Here is a 27,665-nt window from a genome sequence, read left to right as displayed (position 1 = left end):
TCCAGGCTCCAGGGAAAAGCCAGGACCTGAACTCACCCCTCTGGAGTTTACACCAAGATAATCCATTAAGCTGCTTATTTTCTGCTGCCTCATTCACAACACATCCTCTAAAGCCAAAGGAAAACACCATGCAGGGGCAGGGAATAAAATAAAAGAGGCTGATTGCATTTAAGAATTTAAATCATTTTATTGCTTTACCTGCCATTAGGACAATCTATAACAAAAGGAATATAATATAATATATTAGCACATACAGTAAATCAGACTTATAGAGTCAGGTAACAATACAAAAATGGTCCTCTGGTTGACTATAGCTTCCTAGGGCAATAGACTTTATCAATTTGCTGAAGATAGACTAGCAAAAAATTACTTCTAAAGCCCTGAATGTTAGCTAAGGCAAAACTATGCCAATTGTGGTTTCAAACATATTGAAATTGCACACAAAGGTAAAGCTATAACTGTGTTTAATATTTAACTCAGACTTAGCTGATTTATCTTAAAATCTTGTAGGTAAAACTACAAAAGGGAGTAAACAGCAAGCTAAAAAGATGCAGTAGTGAAACTTGATTAGAAAGCCTTATATAAAAAAAATGTGCATTTTTTTGTGGAGCTCTAACTGGTTTACACAGTTTTTGGTGCTTTAATGTAACACAAAACACATATGAAGAAAAAAACCTGCAGAGTCAAAACTTAAGAAAAAAGTTTTACCCAAAAAAACAAAAGGAGGAAAAAAAAAAGAACCAAAAAAAGGTAGCATTTGCTTATTCCTTAAGGACTCTGGCAGAAATACTCTATTCAACATCTCTTGAATAGAGAACTCAAACCACAAGCATTTCAATCCCCTTCCTGGGATTTCAGTTTCAGAAATACCCTGAAACCTTTTGTAAAGGCTTGATACCTTCAGTATTACTCTGCATGAATTAGCAGACTCTTCCTGATTCTGTCCATGCCTGGGAAAACGTTGGATTTGCATCCAATCCACCTCAGAAAGGAAATAAAACGAGGGCTCCATCGTTAAAGTAGTTGCACAACAAATGCCAAACTGCTTGCTGTCACTCCCAAATACAAACCTATGCTACTTGATATAAATTACAGTTTAAAGGAAACCTTAAAAATTGCCTACAATTATTGAACTGTGGAATTCAGTAAAAACTTTTGGGAAGTCTTGGTGAGCACAGAGTAATGGAACACAAAGCTGGGAAATACTGAAATACATTTAAGACTCCGCAACAGATTGAACTGGGGGGAAAAAAAAATAGATTAAATAAGTGTGGTGGAAATTCCATAAGCAGGAAAAGAGAATGCACCTTTTGGCTTTGAACTAGAATTATGGTGAACCATTTTTAAAATGATGAACTGACAGCTCTAAAAACTTTAAACAACTGAGTGTTGCAGGAAAGTTCAAACATTCAGGTTTTTTGTCACACATTCTCTACTAAGAATAATGGAGCTCTACAGACCAGCAATCTTGTCACCTGCAACTGATACTGGCCAAAACACTCAGCATTTATTTTCCCTGGTAACAAAGGGTCACTTGAAGTGATGGTGATTTTTTAAAAGTCAACTGAGGATTAACAAAACAATTCACAGGGAAAATCAAATGTTTGCTTTCGACTTCTACGCCAATCTAAGCACTCCAACAGTACTAACAGCTGGACAGCTGCACCATTCTTACACCAATCTATGTACTAGAGATCACAGTCAGGCATTTCATGGAGCATTTGGTTCTTGCCACTTGGAACAGGAAGAGTTTTAAATGGCAAATCTATGGCTGGAGAAAGAACAAGTGGAAAAGATCAGTTGTGGCAAGTCAGCAAATGGATCAACAGCTGAAGTAGTTCACCAGAACTATTAACCTGGAAAGCTTTTGATTTACACTTGACAAGAACAGAACTAAGCAATCTTAAACCAGCAGACACAGGAACAATTATACTGGTAAATTCCAACTGTGGCTTTCTTAGCAGCTGATGCCTCACGATTGAGCCTAGGATTACAGTACCCAGAAAATGAAAACAAAACCCAGGAAACCCCAAGCCCCAAGAAGCTCAATTACAAGGGTAGCTCTCATGTGAAAAGAAATACAGCAGGTGATGACCACAGCCTTAAAATCTGTCCAATAATTTGAGAAACACCTTCAAAAGAACTGTTTTCCCCCCCTTTTACTGTCACCTCCTCACTCTATGGCAATGGCGTGGTGCCAGGAGGTCTCTCCCTCGCTGAGCACCGGCCTGAGTTGGACACTGGTGCACAGAGAGAAGCAAACGTCTCCACTGAACTTTTTCTATTAATTTAATGGGACAGAGAGCACAGAAATAATATGCTCTAAATTAATGACAGTGCCATGATAAGCAGTTTATTTTTCTCCTTTTTTTTTTTCTTTTTTTTTTTTTTTTTTTTTTTTTTGGTTTTAACCGGACAGGAAGCTGCAAATGCCAGTGGCGATGTGGCTCTGCACAAGGGGAAGGAAGCAGTCTGCATTTGTGAAGCATGGCTTGGACAGGGAGGAAGGTTTCAGACAGACAGTGATACAAAACTGTTGTACTGCTGGATGTTCCTCTTGAGGATATCCGAGCAGGGGCCCAGCACGCGCTCGAAGCGGGGCCGGTCCAGCTTCACACATTTCAAGGGGCCACGAGCCACGACGGTGGCAGCACGAGGACGGTTCATCAGCAGAGCAATCTCACCTGGGACAGCAGAAACAGACAGCAGAGTTACCAATCCATGGGAAAAAAAGGCAAAGAAATGACCCTTCTCTGTGGTATTCACGTTTTTGAAAAATTCCTTCGCCCAGGATTTTACTCCTGGGAAGCTGAGAAGCCTCAGAGAAAAATGAAAACAATTCTTATCTCATCTGCTTCTCCTGTGTTGTGCTCATGTGGAACGTGTTTGGAGATTGTTCCATTGGATTCTGCTGTGAGTTGTTTTGACTCTTTGGCCAAGCAGGGCCAAGCTGTGTCAGGACTCTGGAGAGAGTCACAAGTTTTCATTATTATCTTTTTAGCATTCTCTAAGTATCTTTTCTGTATTCTTTAGTATAGTTTAGTTCATTTCACACAGAATCAGCTGCTTTGCATAAATAACTGTTAGGATGCCTCAGTTCAAAAGCCACTTAGTCCTTGCCGAGTTCACTTATATGCTGTATTAAGAAGAATTGCTCCTCTCCTCTCTAAGCATTAAACATCTTGAACATTTACATATCTACAGCATTCTTTAATATATTATAGTATCATAAAATAATAAATTAATCTTCTGAGAATATGGAGTCAGATTCATCATTCCTCCCTGCCATGGGAGGACCTGCAAATATACATATATATGTATATATTTGTGTGTGTGTGTATATATATATTTATATATTTATATATATTTTATATATATATATATATTATATATACATATATATATAATATATATATACATATATATACACATATATATATATATATACACACACATATATATATATATATATACATATATATATATGTAATATATATATACCCTGCAAATAACAACACTTCTCCCCTTGAAATTGCAGAGGAGGTAATTCAGGCTTTAGCACTGCTCAGAACAAGTACCTAAGTAATTACACTAAAAGCAGCTCTGAGGGTAGTTCAAAAAAACCCTACTTGTTGATTTTGTTATTAAAAAGCCTGTCCACATTCAAGTCTCTCTGAAAAAAGCCTAAAAATTTTCAAGGTGTCTCTGTGAGGAAAGGTCATGTTTCAATTCACAGTGTAATTTTCCTAGTCAACATGTAGTTATTTTTCTTATAGTACTGCTCAATTCTGATGTTTCTAGGAAACTTAGGACATGGTTTTGAAGTAAACAAACAAATAAAACATTCATGCACCAGACAGAAGCTTGTGACCCATTGCTGGCCAGAATCAAAACTCTGACTTTGTCATGGGGCTGTAGAAAAGGAGCATTTTGAAGTCCCACTGGATCCCATTTCTAAAGTTTTGCACAAATATGCCAAAAGCTTTGTTTCAACTGCTGAACAACATGTTTGGAAATGAAATTTTCAACAAACCCCTGTTATCAGCAACAGAAACAACCCCTAACATTCCTACAACAAGCATGGAAGAAACCAGAGCAGCAGCTCTGGGGTTTGTTTGCTTGGTTTTGGACTTGAGCTCTTTCCATGTTCAGGACTGAGGAAAGAACTCAGTGTTCCTTGGAGAACACTTCTGCCTGCATTATCAGAAGGGATGTTCCAAAGAAATGAGGAAAACTTTTCTTCTGTGCCCAATTAAAACTCCTGAACTCAGCAGCCTCCAAAAGAGAAGCTTGCTAAAGAATAAGGAGGTTCTAAGGGAGAGTTAAACCCCTGAAGGAAAGGTCTGCAGCACCTGAATACAATGACTGTGATAATATTTAGAGTGGAAAACTCAAGAGAACACAGAGAGAAATATTAGAAAATATGAAATGACATGGAATGAAGTCTGGTCTGAGATCCTGAGCCAAGCAGACCTTTGGGCAGAGCCCAAGCACTCAAGTCCATCCCAATTCAGGCCTTGCAACAGAGGATTTGCTGCTTACATCATCTACAGGGCTGAAAACCTGGACAACCAAAAGGTTTTAGCAAGAGGAAAGAGAGGAACTACCCAAACATGAGAAAAATGTTAGGGGTTTTGAGAGGGAGAGGGCTGTGCTTAACCATTAAAGAGCAGGTTGTGACAAGGTTCCTGTCTGACCTGGAGAACAGAAGGCCAAGGAAGGAATTTTCCTATTTACTGCTGTCTTCAGCTGTGTAATGAGTGACTACAAAGACAAACCCAGGCTGCACAGGGAAAGACAGAGAGAAAGCAACAGGCTGCAGAACAGGAAATTCTTGTCAGGCACGAAGGAAAAAACCTCTGCACAACAAAGCTGGTTAGACAGAGAATGAAATTGCCCAGAGAGGCTGTGGGATCTCCATCCCTGGAGACACAGGAAACTCAACTGGACACAGCCCTGAGGAATACAATGTCATTTAAAATTTAGCTCTGCTCAGGGCAGAGAGGTCAAGCCAAATAATTTTTTACAGTAAATTAGTGTGGAACAATCACATCCTGTGTGCACACCTGAGTGCCAAATGACTCTGATACTCACCCAGCACTGAGAGCAACCACAGCAGCCCAAAACAGTAATTAAGCAAATCCATCTCATCTCCACCATTGACACAGCACAGACAAAATGGTGACAGTGTGTCTGCAGCCACAGTTGTCACAACAGAACTCACCAAAGTAATCAGAAGGTCCCAGTCTGCCCACTTCAACAAATTCCTCATTTTCTGACCGGCGCTGTAACACTGCAGCTGTGCCCTTCAATAAATGACAGCAGTCAAACAACTGCAATTTCCACTCCAAACACTGAATTTCACACAGAATCAGCTGCTTTGCACAAATAACTGTTAGCATGCCTCAGTTCAAAAGCCACTTCATAGTCCTTGCACAGTTCACCTAACTGCTATTCAAGAACAATTGCTCCTCTCCTCTCTAAGCATTAAACATCTTGAACATTTACATATCTACAGCAGTGAATTCTTCCTGGTTTTCCTCAGAATAGTACAAATATTATAGTATGACAAGCAAAAAACCCAGAATAAACACAAATCACCAGACAGAACACAAGTAAGGCATTAGCAGCTATCCAGAACAGGTCTCTGCTCTCAGAAAGAGAAATTGCTTTCAGTCAGAAACTTGTTACTTTTTTCCTGAAGTATCATTTGTGAAAACAGCAAAACTAAATCCAAGTTACTGCATGTCCAGCAAGATGATGTTTCTTTAGTGATTCTCTGGAAGTACATTCTTATGTTTTGTTCTTGTCCAAGTGCCTGCTTAGGGACACAACCAAGAAAAGTCAAGTTCTGAGCCTGTAATTTTGAGCTTGCTTACCTCCAAGATAATGAAGAATTCATCTCCTGGCTCTCCCTGGACCACAATCTTCTGCCCATCCTCAAATTGTACCGGTTCCAAGGCATCAGCCACAGTGAGACGCTCCCACTTGTCCAGAGATTCTGCAGATATTTAAGAGTTCATTACTGGAGTGTCTTCTCAAGGCACAAATTACACCTTCTGCTCTGTATTTATACAGAGGTCAGTGTATTTCTGCCTGCATTTGTGCATCAGTGATCAAGACCTGAATTAGGGTTATTTTGGATTGATGCAGAGAAGCAGTTGTGATGAGTTCCCACAACAGCCTGTAATCATCATAATGCTGGGTAACAGCTTCATTACGATGTGCCAACTGATTCCACTCCAGAACAAAAATCTGCTCACTTACCCAATATAGACACTTTACTAAGGAATTTCTCATACATATTTCTCTTTCTCAAAGTATTTCCCTATAAAAAAAAGGAAAGGACACAAAGTAAGCGCTCTGTCTACTCTAAATAAAACTCCAGACACAAACAAATTTAACCAGACACACAGTGTTGTCTCACAGACCCCAAACTCACAAGATGAAATGTTTTGAAATTGAGTTCTCTCAGTAATATTCCAGTTGAGCAACATTCCTAAAGTACTCAGCAGTTCTTACAGCCTTATTTCACCCTCAGCTCAGTTTAATACTAGCATTGTTTTGCTCACTAATGCAAGATTCCCCCTTGCCCTGTGCCTGAGAGATGCACGTTGAGTAATCAGCTTTCTGATTACCGAAGAGACAGCAGGATTTGGAATAAACAACTCCAGCAAAGGACAGGCAGAAGGACAGACACCCAGGATACATAACCCCCAAAGCACAAACCCAGGTTTTGAGGGCTACTTGCCATCAGGATCCTTCTGTAGCTGTCCCTGTCAATGCCCCACAACTTGACGTTGGTCTTGGCTTTGACGGTGGCAGCTCGGGGGGTGCCGTAGATGAGGGCGAGCTCTCCAAAGCTGCCACCCTCACCCACACTGGTGGCCCACTCACTGTTCACGTAAACCTGCAAGGCAGAGCATGGTCAGACAGCCCTCAGCTTCCTGCTGCCCTCTGCTCCCTTGGGAGGACAAGGAAATTCTCACTAAGGTTGATTATTTCAGGGTTTTGTCAATGCTTCCGAACCCAGCACAATTTGAATTTTTGTTGACAAAGGGATTCTCTTCTACATCTCATGCACAGACTCCTGAGAAACAACACCTCAACAAGGTCTGTCAGCTATGAATGAGCTGGGCTGGAAAATAAAAGTCTGGTTGTTCTTAAAGACAGCCCCACAACTCAACTCCACCCTGCATGCTTAAAACATCTGTATCATGTCCAAATCATTAATTTTTAAACTCAGTCTGTGCAACCAGACTGAGCTCTTAAGGAGCAAAACAAACTTATAGAAGTAAGAACATAAAATGAGCAAAGCTGCTAAAGGCAGGGTCTGTAGAAGAGGCCTATAAATATCAGAGTATTCTTCTTCTAGGAATGAAGAGATCATAATAAACTACCAGGAATGCTTACATCCATTTCTCCTTGATCAACAACATAGAAGTTATCACCTTCATCACCTAAAGAAGAGAAAAAAAAATTGAATATACACTAAACTGAATATAATAAGAAAGAATTGGCATCTCTGCCAACTTTGATGTTTAGACTCCAACAATGTTGGCAAATTTTCCCACAGTTTGCAGGGTGAAACATCACATTTTGCTGATTTCACACTCCTCAGTCCCATGAAAGGGGACATCTACTGGTACCCAGGAGATCAGCAGCAATTCCAGGATTACTGGGAAGGCCAACCAGATCCATAAACTGACATAACATTTCTCCAGAGTCATCAAGGGACAATATTCCCAACTATAATCTCTGCAAGGAAGCCTCATCCTCCTCCAGTGGCTCCAACTCCTCACTTCAGTATCAAGTGCTTCAGGGAACACAACAAGAAATTGTGTGGCTGCAGTGAGTCTGCTTTTATATTAAAAAATAAACACAATCTAAGAGCACTAGGCCAGAGCCAGCTCCCCATCCCCAGAGCACACAGTGTCACTTGCCTTGCTGGATGACAGTCTCTCCTGCGATGTAAGTGACAGGGAACATCGCATCGAAGATGTCACTGCAGGAGAGGACACCACAATCAGACAAAAACCTGCACAACTCCACACATCTGTACCCTCAAACCCATCCACACTGCTCCTGGAGCTCTGTGTGTCCCACTGACCACTGCAGAGTCACTGCAGATCTGTGACACATTTAGCTCTTCTGAACTCCGCCCTTCCACAAACCTTAACCCCACCAAGACTTCCTCCTACCTCCTCTCATTATCATCAAGATGGGTAAACAGCACATTCTTCTCAATTGCTTTTGCCAAAGCAGCCATGGTTTTATAATCTTTTGGAATAACCTAGGAGAGGATCAGAGAAAGCAAATGGTTAATTTTTCTCATGAAAAATTTCTTTATTTCCCATGGTAAATAAACAACTTAAATTGCTACAAAACACTGGCGGAGCTTTTCCATTTTTCTTTCAAGCACTATGAATATAATCCCAAATATAGTAAATGTTTACAGACAGTTTGAACACAAGGAAAATATAATCTTGTATTATTTTATGCAACTGAAAAGCATAATTCCATGCTCAGTTTGTCAGTTTTTTTGCAGAAGGATGAGTATCTGTTCAACCTGTGTTTTCCTGGGAACAGCAGCAAGCCTGCTCTGCCATTAGGCCAAATGTTGTTTCAGCTGCCAAATAACTGGAAGCACATTCTATATATCTAAATATATGCACATCTAAATATACATGGCTTCAAAGGGAACAGGTCTAAGTAATGCATGAATGGTTTAATTGCATGATGGGTTATTCTGTCCTCCAGTTACACAGCCACACACACAGGTCTGCTTTTTACAGCAATTAGGACATAACAGGCTCCAGGAGCTCGGTGTTATTTAATGCCCTGGACAGAAGGTGGGTTCAGATAAACTCTTGGATTCTGGGTGTAATTTTGAGCAAGGTTTAAGAGTCAGAGCACCTTTCTAACATAAGAGGCAGCATCCTCTTCTGTGTAGACTTCTGCACTGATGGCCCCACGTCGTGATCTGTATTTAACCACGGGGTTCAGGGGGGGAGGAGGGGAGATCTCGTCCTCCCGGGAGTCAGAGCGAGAACCAGACTTCAGCTGATTCAACAACTGCTTTGTTTCCTCCTAAACAGGAAGGAAGACATGTTTGTGTCACATAATCCAAAGGGAAAAATAACCAAGCAGAGATGTATCATGTTCCAGCCCAGCCTGCCAACACCAGGCAGCTTCCTGTGTACCATTATTCCCACGTTAAGGCAAACGGGAGACTGCAGCATCCGAGATCAAAGCCCTTTCAAAACCACGTGGTAGATGTGCCTTTCATTCCTACCACTCACATCACAATGGGGTTTATTTTATTGAGTTATTCTTCATTTATTAAACTATTGGTGTGAACAAGTTGATTCTGGTTTCTGCCAGTGTATTCAACAGGTGATGAGGACATTCCTCAAATGCTGAAGGAACTTCCCCAGCTGCAAACCCCCCATTCCTCCCCTCAGCTGCGAGGTGTTAAAGCCTTTTTGGAGTTGAAAGACAGAGGAGCAATTCCTCAGAAATCCGTGCTACATGAGAAGCTTATCAAAGAGGTTGAGTCATGGACCAACTTGATACTCACTAACCAGCATTTATTTTGGGAGAAAGAAACATGAACACTGCTTTCAATAGAGCTGGAGGAAGGATGCTGGAGGCCAAAGTGGGATTTTTTTATGCAAACCACATGCAAACCTTGCATAAGGTTACTTGTTTTCCTTATTTCCTTCAGTTACTTATTGTGTTGGAGTGATACTCTAGAAGAAGTATCTAGAGTGATACTCTACTTACAATAACACAATTTCTAATTAACTCAACACACAGAAATTTGATTCTTCGAAAGATTCACCTCAATCAACTAAAATCAGATTCAAAACAAAACAGCCAGCCCTGGACTCAGAGCACTGACATCAGAACAGCTCAAATGACTTTCCCAGCACTAGGAAACAGGGGTTTGGGACATTCTGTAAAAGAACAAGGACTCATCTGTTCTCCCAGAGCTCCAGCCCTTGTACAGCTGGGTCTGTCCCAGTGTCCTTGATCCCAGCTGGGCAGAGGCTGTGGATCACAGCACCAGCCCGAGGGAAGGGCCGTGGGGCACCCATTCATTCCTGGGAGTTTCCACTGCCCCTCTCCTCTCCCAGAGCCAAGGAGCTGCACAGCCTCACGTTTCACTTCCTGCTCTCTGCCCATTGATCAAATGGTGCCACATTTCCCAGGCATGGGAGCAAAATGTATTTAAAACTCATTTCTGTCCTCTGATTTTATCTCAACAGAGATGAAATTAAAAATAGCTTGAGCAGTAATAAATGTTTGGTGTAAAGTGCCCCACCATCAACCACAGAACATGTTTGTTCATATACAAAATACTTAACCATTAAAAAAGACATTTTTTAAATAAGTGAACACCAGCTGCTGGGTTTTTTCCAGTATCACATAAAATATTAAATATTGTGATCAGAGACTGAAGCACTCAGCAGCATTTAGTGAGGGAGTTGTTATCAAAACACTCTTCAAGAGACTCCTCAGGGCAATGCCCCACTCAAGGAGAAGGAAACTGCACTAACACAAAAAATTATAACTGGTAACTTCTGTCTGACCCAAAATTAATATTAACATTTTTTAGAATAGTAAGTAGGGGATGGACACAGAAACAAGTTACATATGGGTAAAATAATGTATTAATTTAAAATACACCACTTTCTCTGAACAGTCCATACACACATTCACCAATAAGATTCTCCCTGAGACAAATCATAGAACAGAACCATAGAATGAGGGTAAAAGAGACCTCCAAGATCATCAGCTCCAAACATCACTGTAGCAACTAAACTATAAATCTCCAGATATCCCTATTACACTGACAGACACCCCTGTGCCATACATCCTATAATCTGTTTCATCTTTTTGATAGACACCTTTTACAATTTCTGACACTAACCCCCATTTCTTACACCAACAGATCAGAGAATAATTACAGTAGGACCTATAGAAAGAGTGGCAGTTGTTATTCCCAGCCACCTTTGGATTTAGCCAGTTTATGAGGAAAACCTGTTTGTTCAAGTGTAGAAGCTCCTCACATTAAACAGGTCATGGATAAAGAAACTCAGTTTGCTCTGCACTCATCAGTATAAATATTCCCAGGATCTGAGAAAGATTATGGAATAATTTATTTATTCCATCCAAGTGTTGATCTGGTCTTTCAGCTGATGAAGCAGTTCACAATTTTAAGTGTCAGTCATGAACTGCAAGCATTATTTTTCCTGAAAAATGACCAATGTTTTTAATTCCATTTCAATTATTCCAAGTAATACTGAAGTGATGACAATTCACATACTCAGATTTAAGTCTATCAGCTACTGAAGGAGACCTTCACAATTTCAGAATTATGTACACTGTAAAACCTGCTAATTGCCATTGCACCAGACACAGTCCCAACTTCCTCTGGTAATTAGTATTTCATTTATATTATACTTAAAAAACCCCAACCATTCAGAAGCTATAAAAGCATTTTTAAAAAAGCTCTGCCAGAAATTCACAACTGCAGAGTATATCCTCATAAACTAGCTTGTTTTGCAAAAGAAACACTTAGGAAAATGGGAAAATATTCATATATATATATATATATATATATATATATATATATTTTATATATATATATATATAATATTATGTATAAGTATATATATATAATATTATGTATAAGTATATATATATAATATTATGTATAAGTATATATATATAATATTTTTTGAATATAATATATATAATATCTGAGCGGGCCAGGTGGTGGGGAACAGGGGCAGTGACTGCATGTCCACCACACTTCCAGCTCTCTGTAAAGCCTGATGTGCACATAACTGCATCACACACAGTACTTCAATGCACTTATTCCAGAGGACAGGCATGTCCAAGAGCCAGGATTCACCGGGCAGGCTGCAATAATGATCTCTACATTGAATTTCCACAGCTCAAGCAGCCCTACAGAGCCCAGCCCAGCACTGGAGAGCCATTACAGCTTTTAGCAGGTATTGCTATTACCAACATGTTTGCACAGCAAAGAGAACAGAGGCCTTAGCACACCACAAACAGATAAAATAAAGCATTTTTACAATCAATGAGCAGTAATTAGATTCACCTAACAGCTTTCATAACCCAGAGGAGGACATTTGAATTCCTGTAGTAGCTGTAACCATCTCGGAGGCAGCAATTTTAATGTTTCTGAACAGAAATTCTAAAGCATGTTTAAATTTCTTCAACATATTTTAATAACATGCCAGTGAATCAGCTCTGTTTGTGTGCAGTGGAAGAGATGACTTGTCAAGAGAATGAGAGAGAAAATAGCAAGCTCACTTCAATCTTCAATGGTGTTCCTTCAAAAATCAATCTTATTTAAAATAACTCAGGTTGAGATTCAGTCAGAGAGAGGAAAATTCAGAAAGCACATTGAAAAGCTGCTGTGCTTTATTACAGGTGTAACAGACATGATTTGGGAGGTGAAGCAGAGTGATTTCAGGCATTTTTGCTGTAGCAGAGCTGAAGACTGGTTAATAAAGTCAGTGACAATTTGTGCTCTGCAGACAGGGATGTCAGGGGTTTCCTGCCCAGCACAGGATGCTCACAGCTCACCTGAGAGCTGGGCAGGTACCACAGCATCAAGTTACATATGGCTAAAATAATATATTCATTTAAAATACAGCAGTTACTGGGCAAACAGCCCAGCTGAGTGGGGAAAGCACCCAGGGGAAGCTGCAGAAAGTTTAAACCAAAGGAGGCAACAAAAAAATGCTCCAGTTTCTGTAGCTACAGCTGCACTAAAGGGCGCTTGGAAACCATGAGAAAAGACCCTGACCAAAATTCAGAGCAATTTAAGGGGAAAAAACATCTCCTAACCAGTTTTATTTTCAGCTCCAGTGTAGGCTGACCAAGTACACAAAGAGCCAATGTGCACCAGAATAAAATCATCAACTTATTCAATTCCAACATGTCATTAAATTCAGAGCTGGACTTGTTATCTTGCTAAAAAACAAATTAAGTTCCCAAATACTGCATGCTGATCATAAATCCACTGCACAAAAGCACCCAAATAATCCCATTTTATATCCCCACATATGGATTGGTTGAGGATTTATTCTAAGCACAGTAATATGGTTTACTTGGTAAAATTTTGTCTATAGATACCTGTGGTGATGCTTTAAAATTCCCAACCTAGCAGTACCTCAAAACTCAAGAATCCAAGGAGTGGAAAGAGTCATTGTAACAGGCACAAGGGATTTTTAAGAAACTCATTATTCACTGGTTTGTTGCTGATACAACCAAAAAAGTCAGAGCTCTTAATTTCATAAGCAAAATGTTCCCCAAATAAATTAAGAGTTATAGCAGGTAGCCTGCATCCCTTGGTGATTTTCTAGTACTTATCCTGAACACTTCCATTAAAATACAATTTCTACAAGACATATTTATGATCTGCAGTGTTAATTTCCTTCTTCTTTATAGCAGCAATTAGAAACTCACTAGGAAAAAAACCCATAAATATCTAACTGCCCTATACAAGCACTGAGAGCAGCACCTGCAAACAAGAGCTGCACAAGGTCACAGCTGCATTATTTACTAATTCCATCTTCTGAGCACAGTTGCATCCAACCTTTCCTCTGCACAAGCCTTTAATCTTCCTATTTCCACTGCAGCTCCTTCTCCTACCTGCTTAGTGATCAATATACAAAATTACCAGGTCAGAAGAGTGTGAAATCACTGCTTCAATGCTTTCTATTCCCAAGATCCCAGAATGCTTCCAGCAACAACAAAAACACCAAAGGGAGCTCAGGGCAAACACAAGAGGGACAGCAACACTGAACTCCCAAGAGAAGGCACAAACAGGCTTGCTCTTGCAGAGATCTGCAATGCAAATATTCATTTATCTTCAACCAGGCCTGGATAATACCACTGGCACCACTTCTGTGCTCTGCCCACATTACTGGAAATCAATAGAAGAATCCAAATGCCCTCAGCAGCATCCAGCAAGGTCAATCCCCAGAGCTCTCCAGCTCCAGACACACCCATGCATGCTGTGCATCCTCCACGAGTAACACTGGGCTGGGATCACACCTGGGTAAGTCTGCTTGTCACCTTATGGTCTGTCCTACAGGCTTTGGTGTGACAGAGGTGCACAACTACTGGAAAACAGGATCTGCTTTCCAAAAGCACCACTTCCAATTTCAAACAGTCAACACAACTGGTCAAATCTGCAGCTCAGCCCCTAAGTGACAAAAATACATCCCAATATAATTTGTTCCCCCCTCTGTGTTTTTACCTTCTCCAGTCTCTCAAAGTACTCCCTGATGAACCCCATGGGTCGCTCGGGCCTCACAGTGCACAGCTGCACAATGCAATCCTTCAGCAGCTGCTGGATGTTGTGTTTTTGGATGTAAAGCTCACACTCCCGAAGGCTCCGCTCCTCCTCGCTGCTGCTGCTGCTGGAAGCTGCCATGGCTGAAGGGAACAGAAGGAGGAGGTTAAATAATACATAACTACTGGAAACTGCTTTGGAAACAAAGATGGTGCAGCCTAAAATAAAGTTATGCTGCGTTATCTTACTGATACCACAGCAAAAAAATACCTTTACCAAACTAAGCTAAAGAAAATGCTGGGAACTTATTTAGCACCTGGAAAGAAATCAGAAATCAGAACTCTGGGGGTTCTACAGCCACAGGCAGAAAAGGAAAAGCTGAGAAAGCTTCAACAACTCAAGTCCTGTGTGAGGGAAGATCCCACCTGAACTGAGGGTTTTGTAGGACTGGAGGCTCCTGTCAGGAGCTGTGCGGGGTCATGGGGCTGGGTGAGGGCCAGGAGAGGGGTGGGTGGGAGCTGGAAATGTGAGAGGCCAGGCATGAGCAGCATTCGGAAGTGGAACATGCTCAGGTTGAAGCCAAAATGCCAGGGCAGGGTTTGCTGTCGGAAGTTATGGATTACAGACACAGCTCCTAAAAAGCTCCTGTGTAACTGAAACCTGCTCATAGCTCATCACTTATTTCATGGATACACTGCAATCCCAAAATACCTCTGCAACTGTAAATAATGAAAAATGCAGCTTTAAACATCTGTCATGAGGCCAGGTGTTCTAAAGACTTCAGCTATGACACTTTCAGAAATGTTCTTAAGGAGATTTTTCTCCCCTTTCAAGTTTGTACTGGGTTTCTACTTCCAGATTTTGGGGTACAGGGGGTTTCTGTGAGAAGCTGCTGGCTGCATTCTCCATGTCACACAGAGCCAGTGCCACTCAGCTCCAACATGAAACTGCCACTGGCTGAGCCTGGGCCCACCAGTGACAGTGACACAGCCTTGGGGACAATGGATCTAAGGAGGGAGGACAGATGGCAACTCCAGCCAGACAGAGGAGGGGGAATAAATGGGAAAAACTGGGAAAAACAGCCCTGCAGCCCCCAGGGTCAGAGCAGGAGGGGCTCCAGGCTGTATGGATTCCCTGGCAGCCTGTGATGCAGCCCAGGGACCAGAGATCCACCCAGAGCCCCTGGAGACCCAGGGGGGAACAGAGATCCACCTGCAGGCCCTGGAGATCCACAGGGGACCAGAGATCCATCCACAGCCCCTGGAGGTCCAAAGGGGAGCAGAGATCCACCTACACCCTGTGGAGGACTGGAGCAGAGGATATCACAGTGTGACCCACAGGAATCCTGTGCTGAGGTGGTTTTCTGGCAGGAGCTGTGACCATGGAAGGGAAAGCAGGCTGGAGAGCAGCCTGCAGGAAGGATTTATGTTGGAGAAGTCCATGGAGGACTGTCTCCCATGGGGGAGGTGTGAGACCTTCCCCTGAGCAGGATGGAGCAGCAGAGACAGCGTGCAAGGAACTGACTGCAATCCCCATCCTCTGAGGGGAGGCAAAGAACATCAGGAGTAAAGTTAAGGTTGGAAAGAAGGGAGAGGGCCAGGAAGATGTTTGTAAGATCTGGCTTTATTTCTCATTACCCTACTCAAATTTAATTAGTTTAATTTATTACCAATTTCCCCCGGTGGAGTCTGTTTTGCCCATGATGGCAAATGGTGAGTGATCTCTCCCTTATCTCAGTCCAGGAACCTTTCCTTATATTTCCCTTCTGTTGCTGAGTTAAAGAGGGCAGTGATGGAGCAGTTTTGGTGGGTGCTCAGCATCTAGCCTGGCTCAGCCCACCACAAGTTAATAAAACCATTTTAAAATGCATTTTTTAAGTATACATGTATATAGACACACATTTCATGTCATTTTTTTCATAAGAAAATTAACACTGTGAGAATTAAAGAAACAGGGAAGAATTTCTCAGGGCATTTTTGGATGAAATATAAAGGAAGTTACCTGGTACAGGGAGTGTGGCAACAGCTTATTTATATGCAGTAAGATATGTTGATCCCGGGATCAGCTTTTGAAAGGGAAAAAACGGATTCAGTCAAAATAATTTTGAGAAATGACAAGTCACTGAAGTCACATCATGGGGTTTATCCTGCTGATGCAGCAGCAGGAAAACCCAGGGCAAAGAGGCAACACAAAGCACCCCTGTGAATTCTGCTGCTGGAGATTACAAAGGCTTCGAGTTAATAAGGAATTACCAACACTTCACGCAGGTGTTGTGACTGTCACACCTAATCCCTGCTCAAGGACGGACACACACACACACACACGTGTATTGTGCATTGCATAAACACAAAGCGTGGCCTCCCCACGGGCTGACAGAGCGCCCAGAAGTTCCCCAGTCCCTCCTTTTGTTCTGGCAGCCCGCACTGAAGGTCAGCGCTCACCGAGCGGCCCCGTGAGCGGCCCCGGGCCACGCCAGAAGGGCAGAGCGGGGCAGGAAATGCGGCATCACGGGCAAAACGAAAACCCCGCTATTTATCTCTACGAGCCTTTTTTTCTGCACAATCCCAAAGCTTCTCCGAGCTGCCCAAGGCGTGGCCGCCCCGCCCAGCCCAGCCCAGCCCATCACGCAGCGCTCAAGGGGCTGCGGCCGCTTCACACCCGGGGCCACCGGGGCGGCACCGAGTCGGTACCCCCGGGGCGGGGTACGGAGCCGCGGGGGCAAACCGGCCCAAAGGCCGTGAAGCGCCTCTGGACCCGGCCCCACAGCCCGCGGGGCTCTCTCAGACACCGCCCCAGAAGGCGCCGCTGCCCCGCAGCACCCCCGGAACCGCGGCCCCGCTCCCTCAGCCGGGCCGGGCCGGCCCCGCCCCAAGGCCGCAGCCTCCCGCTCCGCGCCCGTCCCGCGCGGTTCTCGCCGCCCCCGGCCCCGCCGCCGCCCCGGGGCCGCCCGGCCGCTGCCCCCGCCCCGCTCACCTGCGGCGGCTCCGCCGGGACCCCCCGCCCGTCCCGGCCCGGCCGCGGCCTCGCTGCAGCGGCGGCACCGGAAACCGACCGGCCGGACGGGCCCCGCCCGCCCTGACGTCAATGCGCCTCGCTCTCGCCCGGGCCCGTCGCCGCGGTAACCTTAAAGGGGCAACGGTGGGCGCGGCGCGGGCACAGGCAGGGGAGCGGCGCGGGAGGAGCCTGCGGCTTTAAGGCGCGCGGGGCTGGCGGGAACGGGGTGGGGGGGGGGGGTCCGCTGAGGGGTGTGGGATCCCTTGAGGGGAGCGGGAATGGCGAGAGGAGCGGGAAAACCTGAGGGGAGCGAGAATAGCGAGATGGGAATGGGAAACCCTGAGGGGAGTGGGAAAACCTGAGGGGAGCGAGAATAGCGAGATGGGAGTGGGAAACCCTGAGGGGAGCGGGAATGGCGAGAGGAGTGGGTTCTCCTGGGGTTAGTGGGATCCGTCGGGGCATCAACTCCACACCAACACGGCTGCAGCAGTCCCCGGTCTGAAAAGGACCCGGTTAAGAGATTGTTGCAGGTGGAGGAAAATAAATGATATTCAAGTTTGGCAGAGATTTCACTATAATTGATGTAAATCCATCTGGGAATTATTTCATGTGGCTTTATGCTGAGATGAGCCCTTTGACTCCATTCACTTTGTCTACTCCAATCCATAAGAAATAATTTACATTATTTTTATATCTGGGCTGTGCTGGCACGGGCAGAACTCATCCATGGGCTTGGGGAGGGGAAATGAGCCCTAAAAATGAACCCTGAACTGTGCATCTGCTGATCTTGCAACACAAAACATAACTCAGCTTTTTCCTCAAATGTTACATCACTTCAGCCAGCACTCACTTGTGCTTAACCCATATGGGAGAATCACATAATGTACAGTGACAATTATTCTCAACAGCAACAGTTCAATGTATATTTTGATATAAGAAGATAGTGGTGTTTGTGCTGTGATACACAATCCATCAGGAACTACCTGCTGAGGGGTTTCTTGTTTATTAGCTCCTATATTAAAGACATAAAGGGTAATAACTTGGGTGTAGATCTTGGACCTGCAGTTCTGACAGACCCAGTCCAGCTGGGTCAAAGATTTGAGCTGGACTCAAATCTTTGATAATTTCTATCTGATCTGGGTTAATTAGAAGCGAGGGTCCAGGATTTTCTGGCATTAAGCTCAAAGCTGGTACTTTGATGAAAAATATAAATAAGAGTAATTAATATTTGTGAAATTGTCAGAGTACAGCATCGAAATACCAAATTACTTGCTCAGCTGGTTATAGAACAGTTCCTTCTGTAACTCAAAACTACTGGAAGTTTCTGAACACCACAAAAAGTCATCTGCATTCCCACCTACACATTTCTTCCTCAGCTTTTTACCTCCCCTTTTTTCTTTATGCTAGTGTCACATCTCACTCCTTGTTTGGACAAGTCCTAGTGCTGTTTTGGGATAGATCCCATCTGGAACAAAGCTCTGCCCCTGTGTAAAACCTGTTCTGCAACGTCCTCTTTCTTAGGGAAACAAGTATTTCCCTTGTGCTTGATGCAATCCCTGCTGGAGCCAGGAGAAGGGGAACAGAAGCAGCTTCCAGGAGGAGTTTTGTGAGGCCGCTGGACACAGCGAGTGAGTCAGCACTGGTTATCTCTCAAAGTTAAATCACACTTCTCAAAGTTAAATCTCACTTCCATGAGCTGATGCTCCCACGTCCCCACGTGTTAATTCTCACACTGCCAAAGACGTAAGGGAAATTAAAAACAAACAAAGCCCTGTTTCATTTGGTCTGGTCTGAATTAAAGTCAGATCCTGGTCTTAACCACCTAATTAAGCATTCCTGAGTAAATAACTGGCATTACCGTCAGCGCTGTTCCCACAATTTTGATTTCAAACTACTTCATGCATCAGTTTCTCATGGAGCAATCTGCTGCCCAGGGCTGTGGCTGCTGGAGAGCAGAGGAGAGCTCAGGGGGAAGGAGGGTGAGAGCCAAGGTGGGAAATAAGAGCACAGACGTCACCCAGCCCTGCTGTGTGCGTGGGACAGAAAGAGCTGCCTGAAAGGTCAGTGACAGCCCAATTAACAGTGACAGCCCAATTAACAGTGACAGCCAAATACACAGTGGGGAGCTGGGGTGCTGCACAGGAGCTGCAGTGCCAGGGGCTTCTACTGAAGGTACCACCCGACTCAGGACCATCTTCTGTGAGCAGAGAGTCCTGGAGCAGCCTCTGGGATGAAATCAAATTGAAGCAGCCAGTGGTTTTGTCACACACACGCAGATTTAGGTGTTAAATCAGGCATGCTCATCACCCATGAGGTACAAATAGGGTTTCACAGGGGCAGAGCACAACTTGGAACACACCTGGTCAGTGACTGCAGCATGTGTGCTGTCTTGGGGTGGAGTGAATGGGGAAAGAAGAAGTTTTAGTGGCACAGAAAGGTTTCGTCCACAAACAGAAGCTGTCATTATCCCAAACAGCCCTGAAATCTACATCAGAAAATCAGGAATTAAAAACTGCGAGCTCTCTGTGGACCATGAGGTGCCAGAGGTAGAGTTCACAGTGTATCCTTTGGCCACAGCTCCTTGTGTTCTGTTTAAGCTTTAACTAGCACTGAAAACAACCCTCTCTTATGCTGCACACCTTGGCTCACAGCACCACACAGTGATTCATATGAAGATCCATAGATTAGAAACCCAAACACACAAAAATCTATTCTCTTTTAACAATATTGAGGATGTCTGGGTAGCAGGTCAAGCTCTGGATGTTGGCAGCTTTCAGTGTGACACTTCAGTGTCCTGCATGCAGGGACACAAGGACACTTGTCCCTCAGCAATGCAGTGTTTGCCAGGGAGTCTGAGCCTCTGGATGAGTTTTGCAGTGTAAAATCTGTCATTTTGCCACATGAAAGTGATAAAGAAACAGAGCAAGGAATTGATATGATCCAAAAAGAGCCTGAAAGGCAGTGCTTGAACTTCCTGCTGTGAGCCCAGCATGAGTCATGGGCCCAGAACCCCCGTGGACCCTGAGAGGCGCTGTGTGCTTTGGTCTGCTTGACGTCAGCTCTGTGGAACAGTCCCCAGTGCAGAACCAGTTTGCCATGGGTACATCCCAAACCATTTCCATATGTTACTTTGAAGAAGAAAATGACTGCTAAGACTCAAAACAGAGCAAGCAAGTGCCAAGGAAAAAAATTGCCCTGAAGTGGCCAGATCTAACAGATAGACCAGTGGGGGAATCCATCTCCATGTGCCAGACGTGCCTGCTGCAGCACAGCCCTTCAGAGTCCCAGCTGGAAGGCTCCCAACACCCCAGGGGCAACGCTGGGAACATTTCACCTCCTGAGTCAGTGCTGACAGCCCAGCGTGAGGGAGGCTGTGATTAGCTCAGCTCTGTCACACAGCTCTCCTGTGTTGGCTGAACCACAGGCTCCACATTTTGGAAAAGCCAGGATACCCTGGTTAAACTCTGACATTGGTAATGGTGCTCTTCCTGCCACCCTGCCAGGCTCAACTTGAGCTCAGCATTCTCTTTTCTAGTGTGAGGAGTTCTGTCCTAGAACAATGATTAACCTCCAGCTCAACAGCAGGCCAAGAAGTCTTTAGGCACCCTCCTGACAATATTTATTGGGAATTCCTTGCTCAGGTGTCTCTGCACTTCAAGGGCTCTCCCTCTCCTCAGCTCCAATGAGGACAGGCATTAGTGCAGTGGGAAACAGTTCACAATACATGGGAGATAGAAAACAGCACCTCAAGTGTGGCCAAAAAAGGCTCTTGCCTCCAGAGAGAAGGAAGGAGATGGGAGAGCAGCAGGTCTGTGCCTCCTGCAGTTTGGATGTCAGCAGGCTTTGTTCTGCATCATTAACTTTGTACAACCTCTGGGCAGCCTCAGCAGTTCATGAACTGCCCAAGCATCTGCAAATGTGATTCTTGACTTTGAGATCTCTCTGGCACAAACCAAATTAAAGAGCACTGAGATAGTGTGCAGCTACTGCCCACTTCTTTTCCGGGAATGCCTGGGAAATACTCCCAGTGTTTCTTTTGTAACAGAATGTAAATACCCCCATTGAAAAGAATGCTCAGTTCTTGTGCTTTTAACACAGTCTGGGAGAGCTCCCTCTCCCAGTATCATCTGGGACACAGTTCTCCTGCAAGATAAATGCACACATGAAAGCATTCAAAACATTTGAATTTGCTTACGTGCTTTTCTCTGAAAGCAGGTGGCAAAGTAAACACATTGGTCAGATGCACTCTCCTTGGTCTGGACTGACATCCAAGCAATGTCTGGCCTGACATCTAACAAACTGGCTACAGAATCAAGTCATTTCTGCAAGTTGCTGCCTCCCTCCCCCCAAGATAATAGAGCATTTTCCCAGATGGAAGGAACCCACTTGAAAAACAAAAGGTCTTTGAAATGTCAGCTCGGGCTTGCTTGGCCGCGCTGTGTGCCCACAGGAAAACGATAGAGCCTTTTTTCACTCTCCAGCTGTAACACTCACATCTGAAGCAGCAAGATGGTTAAGAATTGCAGCTCTAGATTCCTGCTCTCCTACTGATTTCCAGCCTCTCATTTAGCCATTTAGCCCCACTCTATCTCCAGCACAATAAGGATAAAAGCACTTTCTGGGCTGAGCATGGATCCAAGCTCATGAGAGGTTTGCATGCTCCCGTAATGGGGATCAGCAATTGAACTGCTTGAAAAAGCTTCAAGCCAGGCACAGGAGAACTGATCCAGTGTGGTTGGCAAAAGAAGTCAGGGCATGGCATCCACATGGATGGGGGCTCCCTTGGCTCTGTGGGCACCAGAGTGCTGTGGGCAGTGTGGGTGCTGTCCTGCATTCTCTGTTTGAACTCTGCTATTAATCCAGTGTGGTTGGCAAAGGAAGTCAGGGCATGGCATCCACATTGATGGAGGTTGCCTTGGCCCTGTGGGCACCACAGTGTAGGTGCTGTCCTGCTGTTTGAACTCTGCTGTTAATGCATTTATTACACCAGCATTTTGTGCCACTTCTCCTCCAAACCCCTCCTTGTCTCCTCTAGCATGGAAGAGGAGAAAGTCCCCCAGGTGATAAATCTTCCATGCTAAGAGCTTGGGCAGTGAGCGTGCCTCTCCCAGAGTTCTCCCTCCCAGCTGCTCCCTGCTCTGCTCACTCCAGGCTGAGGGAACCCAGCGCTCCTCTGGCTGTTGGGACCTCCATGTGTTCCCAGTCTCCCTCTCACAATGCAGCTTGTTCTGATCTCTCACGTCAGAACATTTTTTGATCTTTAGATAATTAGAGAGGAGTTACAATTCGTGCTGTATCCAAGAGTTAAAAGGAAGGGGAAAGTTCCTCTCTCCCAGTTTTAACCCCTTTGCTCTCTGTGGTACAAGTCTCATGATTCTCAGCTGGAATCACTCCAGTGTGCCCCCCAGAGAGCCAGGAACATGAGCCACCCTTGGCCTGTGTCACCCCTGTGAGCAGTGTCAGGCCCCCAGGGAGATAATCCATGACCAGGGCACGTGTGATGTCCTAATGCTACTTAGGGAGATGGAGCATTTCCAGAGTGAGGACAAGATAAGGGGCATTAATCCAACTGACAAGGAAATGCAACATCCAGTTGTGAGCTCTCCCCTGACCTCATCAGGCACATCTGCAAGGGCTGCTCCCAAGCACCCTGCCTGGCAGGATCAGGGACAGGCTCAGCACCTAAAACAGAGAAGGAAAAGCATCAAAAGCAAAGCTCACAAAGGCTTGGTGACTCCAGACTGGCTGTGGAGTCTGCCACGACTGCTCCTGTTCCTCCCTCACCCTGGATGATGCCAGTACACACACAGCTCTCAGGGTCCCCATGAATCTTTCCCAATTTCTGAACCTTAACCAGAGGGCAATGAATTCCATGTGCTCATGGCACACACATCTCCCCTGTGTCCCCCTTCCCCTCCCCACTCCATGTTAGAACCTGCCCAGACAATTTAGCAAGACAAGTTAGTCTGCTGGTGACTCTCACAAATGTGTTCTGTCCATTGGTTTTTACTCTCCCACATTTTTATATTTAATACAGGAATGACAATATTTTAAAAAACTGCTTTGAATCCTGATCACAAGAAGCAGGTACCAGGCTTCTGTGGTACCTGCATCTTGTGATCAGGATTCTTCCAAACTCAGAATGGCCTCTGACAACCAACCCATCTCTCTGTTGTCCTCTTATTTTTTCATTGCATAAGAGGAAAAATCTCCTTTCCTGCCCTGACAGAAACAACAAATAAACTCATCAAAGCATGAGGAGAGTGCAGGTGGAAATTCCACTCTCCCTTCTCTAGCACTCCATTAGCAGGGCTGCTCAACTCCCTCTGTCAGTGCTTCTTCCTGCAGTGGAGGGGCAGGGAACCCACTGGGTAATCCAGAGAGCAGGATTGAACAAGCCTGGTGTAACCCACTGGATACTCCAAGGAGCAGGATTGAACAAGCCCGGTGTAACCCATGGATAATCCAAGGAGCAGATTTAACAGCCTGGTGTAACCCATGGGATACTCGAAGGAGCAGGACTGAACCAACCTGGTGTAATCCCTTGGATAATCCAAGGAGCAGATTTAACAAACTCGGTGTAACCCACAGGATACTCCAAGGAGCAGGATTGAACAAGCCCAGTGTAACCCATGGGATACTCCAAGGAGCAGGATCTAATGAGCCCGGTGTAACCCACTGGATACTCCAAGGAGCAGGATTGAACAAACCCAGTGTAACCCATGGATAATCCAAGGAGCAGGATTGAACAAGCCTGGTGTAACCCATGGATACTCCAAGGAGCAGGACTGAACAAAGCCAGTGTAACCCACTGGATAATCCAAGGAGCAGGACTGAACAAACCTGGTGTAACCCATGGATAATCCAAGGAGCAGGATCTAACAAGCCCGGTGTAACCCACAGGATACTCCAAGGAGCAGGGTTTAACGAGCCCGGTGTAACCCACAGGATACTCCAAGGAGCAGGATCTAGCGAGCCCGGTGTAACCCACAGGATACTCCAAGGAGCAGGGTTTAACGAGCCCGGTGTAACCCACAGGATACTCCAAGGAGCAGGATCTAGCGAGCCCGGTGTGGAGGCCCTGCCGTGCGCGGTGCGATGCTGGCCCGCTGAGCGCAGCCTGCTCGGGGCACCAGAGGGCAGCATTTATTGTCTGTGAGAGCCTACAGCAGCACCGCTGGCACTTCAGCGCTCCACACTTCGTGCTTTAAAGCTCCTAAAGGTCGGGGTGCAGCCCTTTCTTCCTCCTCCACCTGCTCGATGCACTCGGGAAGGGTCACATAAAAGAGCAAAGCAATGTCTGTGCCACCTCTTCCTGCTTCTTCCACAGGAAAAAAAAGTGGTTTTCTTGCTCTTACAAACACTTGCTCACCTCATTACACATTCACCTTTTGCCTGTTTATCCCCTACAAGGCTGTAGTGCCTGAACAGGCTTCTGGTTATCAGGAATTCCAGTGAAGGATATAAAGATATTTAACAGATTTAGCTCTCCCAAGACCTTTTTATTTCCCTGCAGCAGATTTAAAATACCAGACCTATCAGTGGGAGCAAGCAGGCTTTATCTGAGAGGGAAGAACTGAGCTGGAATTTCAACTCTAAGCCATGGAAAAGCCTAAAAGCTCTCAAACCCCTTTCCCATGTGGAATGGCAGCACACAGGATGGCTGGGAGAGGCCCTTCTGGGTACAGCACTGGTTTCCCAGCTTCTTCACCTCTGTTTCCTCTTTAAGGCTTCAGTGCAAACATCCAGGGTGGAGATCACAAACCAACATCCCTCACACCATGCACTCTGCGCTGGAAAACATCTGAGATCAAATGGTCACACTCCGGACTGGGTTTGGAGTTAATGACTGAGTTGAGGTTGTTACTGTCAATAGTTACTGCAGTCACAGGATTGTCAGGAAAGGGAGGCCAAATCCTGATATATTCTTCCCAGCAAACACATGCAGCAGCACAGGGACTGTCCTGGTGCCTGGCAGGGCTCTGCTGGCCTTGCCAGACCATTTTCCCAGGTGTGACATAGACTCAGATCCCAGGAAATATCTTGGGATTTAACTACTACCCTAATTACCACCTCCCTCCAAAGCTGAATTCCTGAAAAATCATTTCAGCTATTTCTTTGTGTTTGGGGCACCTGACACACCTCATCTCTTACCAGAATTGATGCCTTGAGAAGGCTGAGCTGGAGCAGAGGCTGGGCAGAGTTACAGAATAAAGCAGGGATTTATTAAAAGCATCTCCTCCATGGATCCACCTTGGGCAGCACAAGAGCCCAGCCAGGGCTGCACCTCAGGCAAATCAAAAATGGTCCCAAAATGAACCCAAAATGAGCCAAAATGTTCCCAAGATGAACCAAGGTGGTCACAAAATGAACCCAAGATGAACCCAAAATGTTCCCAAAATGAACCCAAAATGAACTAAAATGGCCCCAAAATGCACGGCCGGGCACGGGGTCTCTCCCTTGGATCAGCTCTGCTCCATTTGCACCTTGCAGTTCATTGTCCCATCCCAGCTTTAGCCCATCCAGTCCCACCCTGCTTGTTTTTCTCTCTCCAGCCCACGGGGTTTGTGCTCCTGGGCTGAGATTTGGATCATTTGTCCTTGGTGCCCAGCTGGAGCAGGAATTGTTTTGTCTCCCTGCTCTGTGCACAGAGCTCAGCATGCCCTGATGTGAGCCCAGCCCCACACACTGAAGCAGCACAGGACCTGGAACATAGAAAAGCCAAAACCTGAGGCATCAGACTCAGTTCCCACCCAGAGCACCCCAGCTTCTATTTCACACCCAGCACCCAACTGCTCCAACATTCCAGAGCACAGATCCTGACATTTCCAAGGGTTTGTTTCACCAACACACAGCAGCTTTTCCAGCCTGAGGAGCAGCTTGTCCTGACCTCACCCCCACCATGGTGACACAGCTGTACCCAACCTGCTCCAAAGGCCACCCACACTTTTTTAATGCTGCAGCAGAGGACAAGAAGTCCCTGTTTCTCCCAGTCCTGCTGATCAAACAGCCTTTGCAGGCAGTGAGCTCAAAGGAGGATTGACCAACATGGTTGCATCAGTCAAACTGCAAAAATAATTGTGTTACCCAAGTCTGGGGTGCTTTATCAAGGTTTCATTTTAAAACCATGGTGATTGCCCAAGCAGCAAACATCCAGCTGCTGCTGTTGCTCAGAAACTGTTTTGGTGGTTTTTTTTTTGAAACACAAGGCAATGTCTCCCTGGTTTTGTTTATTGGAGGGCTTTGTTTTGTTTTCAAATTTTTTCCTGCTCCACAACCCCACTTCCTGTCTGACATCCCTGTTTCAAAATCAAACTTTGCTGATCCACAGGGACAGTTTCAGGACATTCAAAACCAGCTTTTCCAGATCAAGTTTGGGTTTTATTAGAACTTCCCACTAGGCCCCTTGGAAAAGATGATGTTTTCCCCCCAAACATGATGTCCTGAAAATTATTCCCCTGCAGTGCCACTCGTGTGTTTTGAGTCCTAGGGATGATGCACCATCCACCTCCCTCCAAAATGGTGTTTTGAAGATGTGTCTTTTCCTACTTCCTCCCCAAAATCAATCTATCTTCACTGCTGCAAGCTTCCAGCTCCCTCACAAGGGAATATTACAGGCACTCCAGGTCCCCATGGAGCAGAGGGGGATTAATACAGGCAGATAAATGTGTCCACATGGACTCTGCCTCACAGGGATGGTATTGCATGGGGCTCCTTTCCCAAAAGTCCTGTGGTGCACACATCAAGTGATCCGGGCCCAATGACTTCAGCACTCACATGAGGATTACTCATCTAATTATGGGGTTTGCAGGCTCTGCCCCGGCAGAGTTTCTGTGCGCCGGTAATGTCATTGCACTGACTCCTGGAATGTCTGTATCTGACTCGGAGCTTTGTTTTCCTTTGTGTTTTCCCCGGCAGATCTGACCCCCCACGGCAGCAGCGGTGTTAAGCACAGGAACGATGCACAAACGCCGTTAGCTTTAGGATAGCAATGCTGTAAAAAGACAAAAACAACTCTTCAAAGCACTCTTTAGCCAAGGAAGCGGAGAGGCGAACTGACTTGTTTTCCAGTCAGCGGTGCCACCATCACTTTTCCCCGCCCCATGCCCTCGCCCACGCCTCCCCTAGGGCCATCCCCGGCCCTCCAGCAGCCCCTTGTCACCGTGTCCCCCTCGCAGCACCGCCGCAGCCGCGCTCCGCCAGATGCGCTCCAACATCTGTCCGCGCCCGTCTGATGCAACCACAACATCACCACGTGGCCACGCGCAGCTGTTCCGCGCCGCCAGCCAATGGCAGCCCGTTCCGCCACTCCGGGGGGCGGGCCCGCCCC

At 45.3% G+C, this 27,665-nt stretch overlaps 1 protein-coding gene across 2 annotated transcripts; it reads right to left on the bottom strand.

Annotated features, from left to right (window-relative positions):
* Nucleotides 1-167: 167 nt before the first annotated feature.
* On the bottom strand, nt 168-17,399 carry PRKAR1A (protein kinase cAMP-dependent type I regulatory subunit alpha). 2 transcript variants are annotated; one of them, XM_058817548.1, is made up of 12 exons: nt 17,315-17,399; nt 16,343-16,406; nt 14,306-14,484; nt 8,917-9,090; nt 8,202-8,293; nt 7,944-8,005; nt 7,414-7,460; nt 6,752-6,910; nt 6,268-6,328; nt 5,880-6,001; nt 5,225-5,306; nt 168-2,684 (listed from the first exon to the last, which is right to left on the bottom strand). In XM_058817548.1, exons 3-12 carry the CDS (start codon nt 14,480-14,482, stop codon nt 2,512-2,514), a joined length of 1,149 nt encoding a protein of 382 aa, XP_058673531.1. In that variant the 5' UTR covers nt 14,483-14,484; nt 16,343-16,406; nt 17,315-17,399; the 3' UTR covers nt 168-2,511. The 2 variants fall into 2 exon arrangements, with proteins under 2 accessions (XP_058673531.1, XP_058673530.1); XM_058817547.1 differs by lacking the exon at nt 16,343-16,406 and having other exon boundaries at nt 17,315-17,388.
* Nucleotides 17,400-27,665: the final 10,266 nt, after the last annotated feature.

This window comes from Ammospiza caudacuta, chromosome 19 (assembly GCF_027887145.1).
Source record: "Ammospiza caudacuta isolate bAmmCau1 chromosome 19, bAmmCau1.pri, whole genome shotgun sequence".
Taxonomy (NCBI): domain Eukaryota; kingdom Metazoa; phylum Chordata; class Aves; order Passeriformes; family Passerellidae; genus Ammospiza; species Ammospiza caudacuta.
Note: the sequence above shows the minus strand (reverse complement) of the source record. Positions and strands in the feature narration are given on the sequence as shown.

Excerpts from the sequence above, each read along its gene's own strand:
- PRKAR1A (XM_058817548.1), bottom strand. The coding sequence starts at position 14,482 with ATGGCAGCTTCCAGCAGCAGCAGCAGCGAGGAGGAGCGGAGCCTTCGG. Across the intron at positions 9,091-14,305 it reads ACTTTGAGAGACTGGAGAAG|GAGGAAACAAAGCAGTTGTT; the intron begins GTAAAAACACAG and ends CTTCCTGTTTAG. Across the intron at positions 8,006-8,201 it reads CTTGATGATAATGAGAGGAG|TGACATCTTCGATGCGATGT; the intron begins GTAGGAGGAAGT and ends CCTCTCCTGCAG.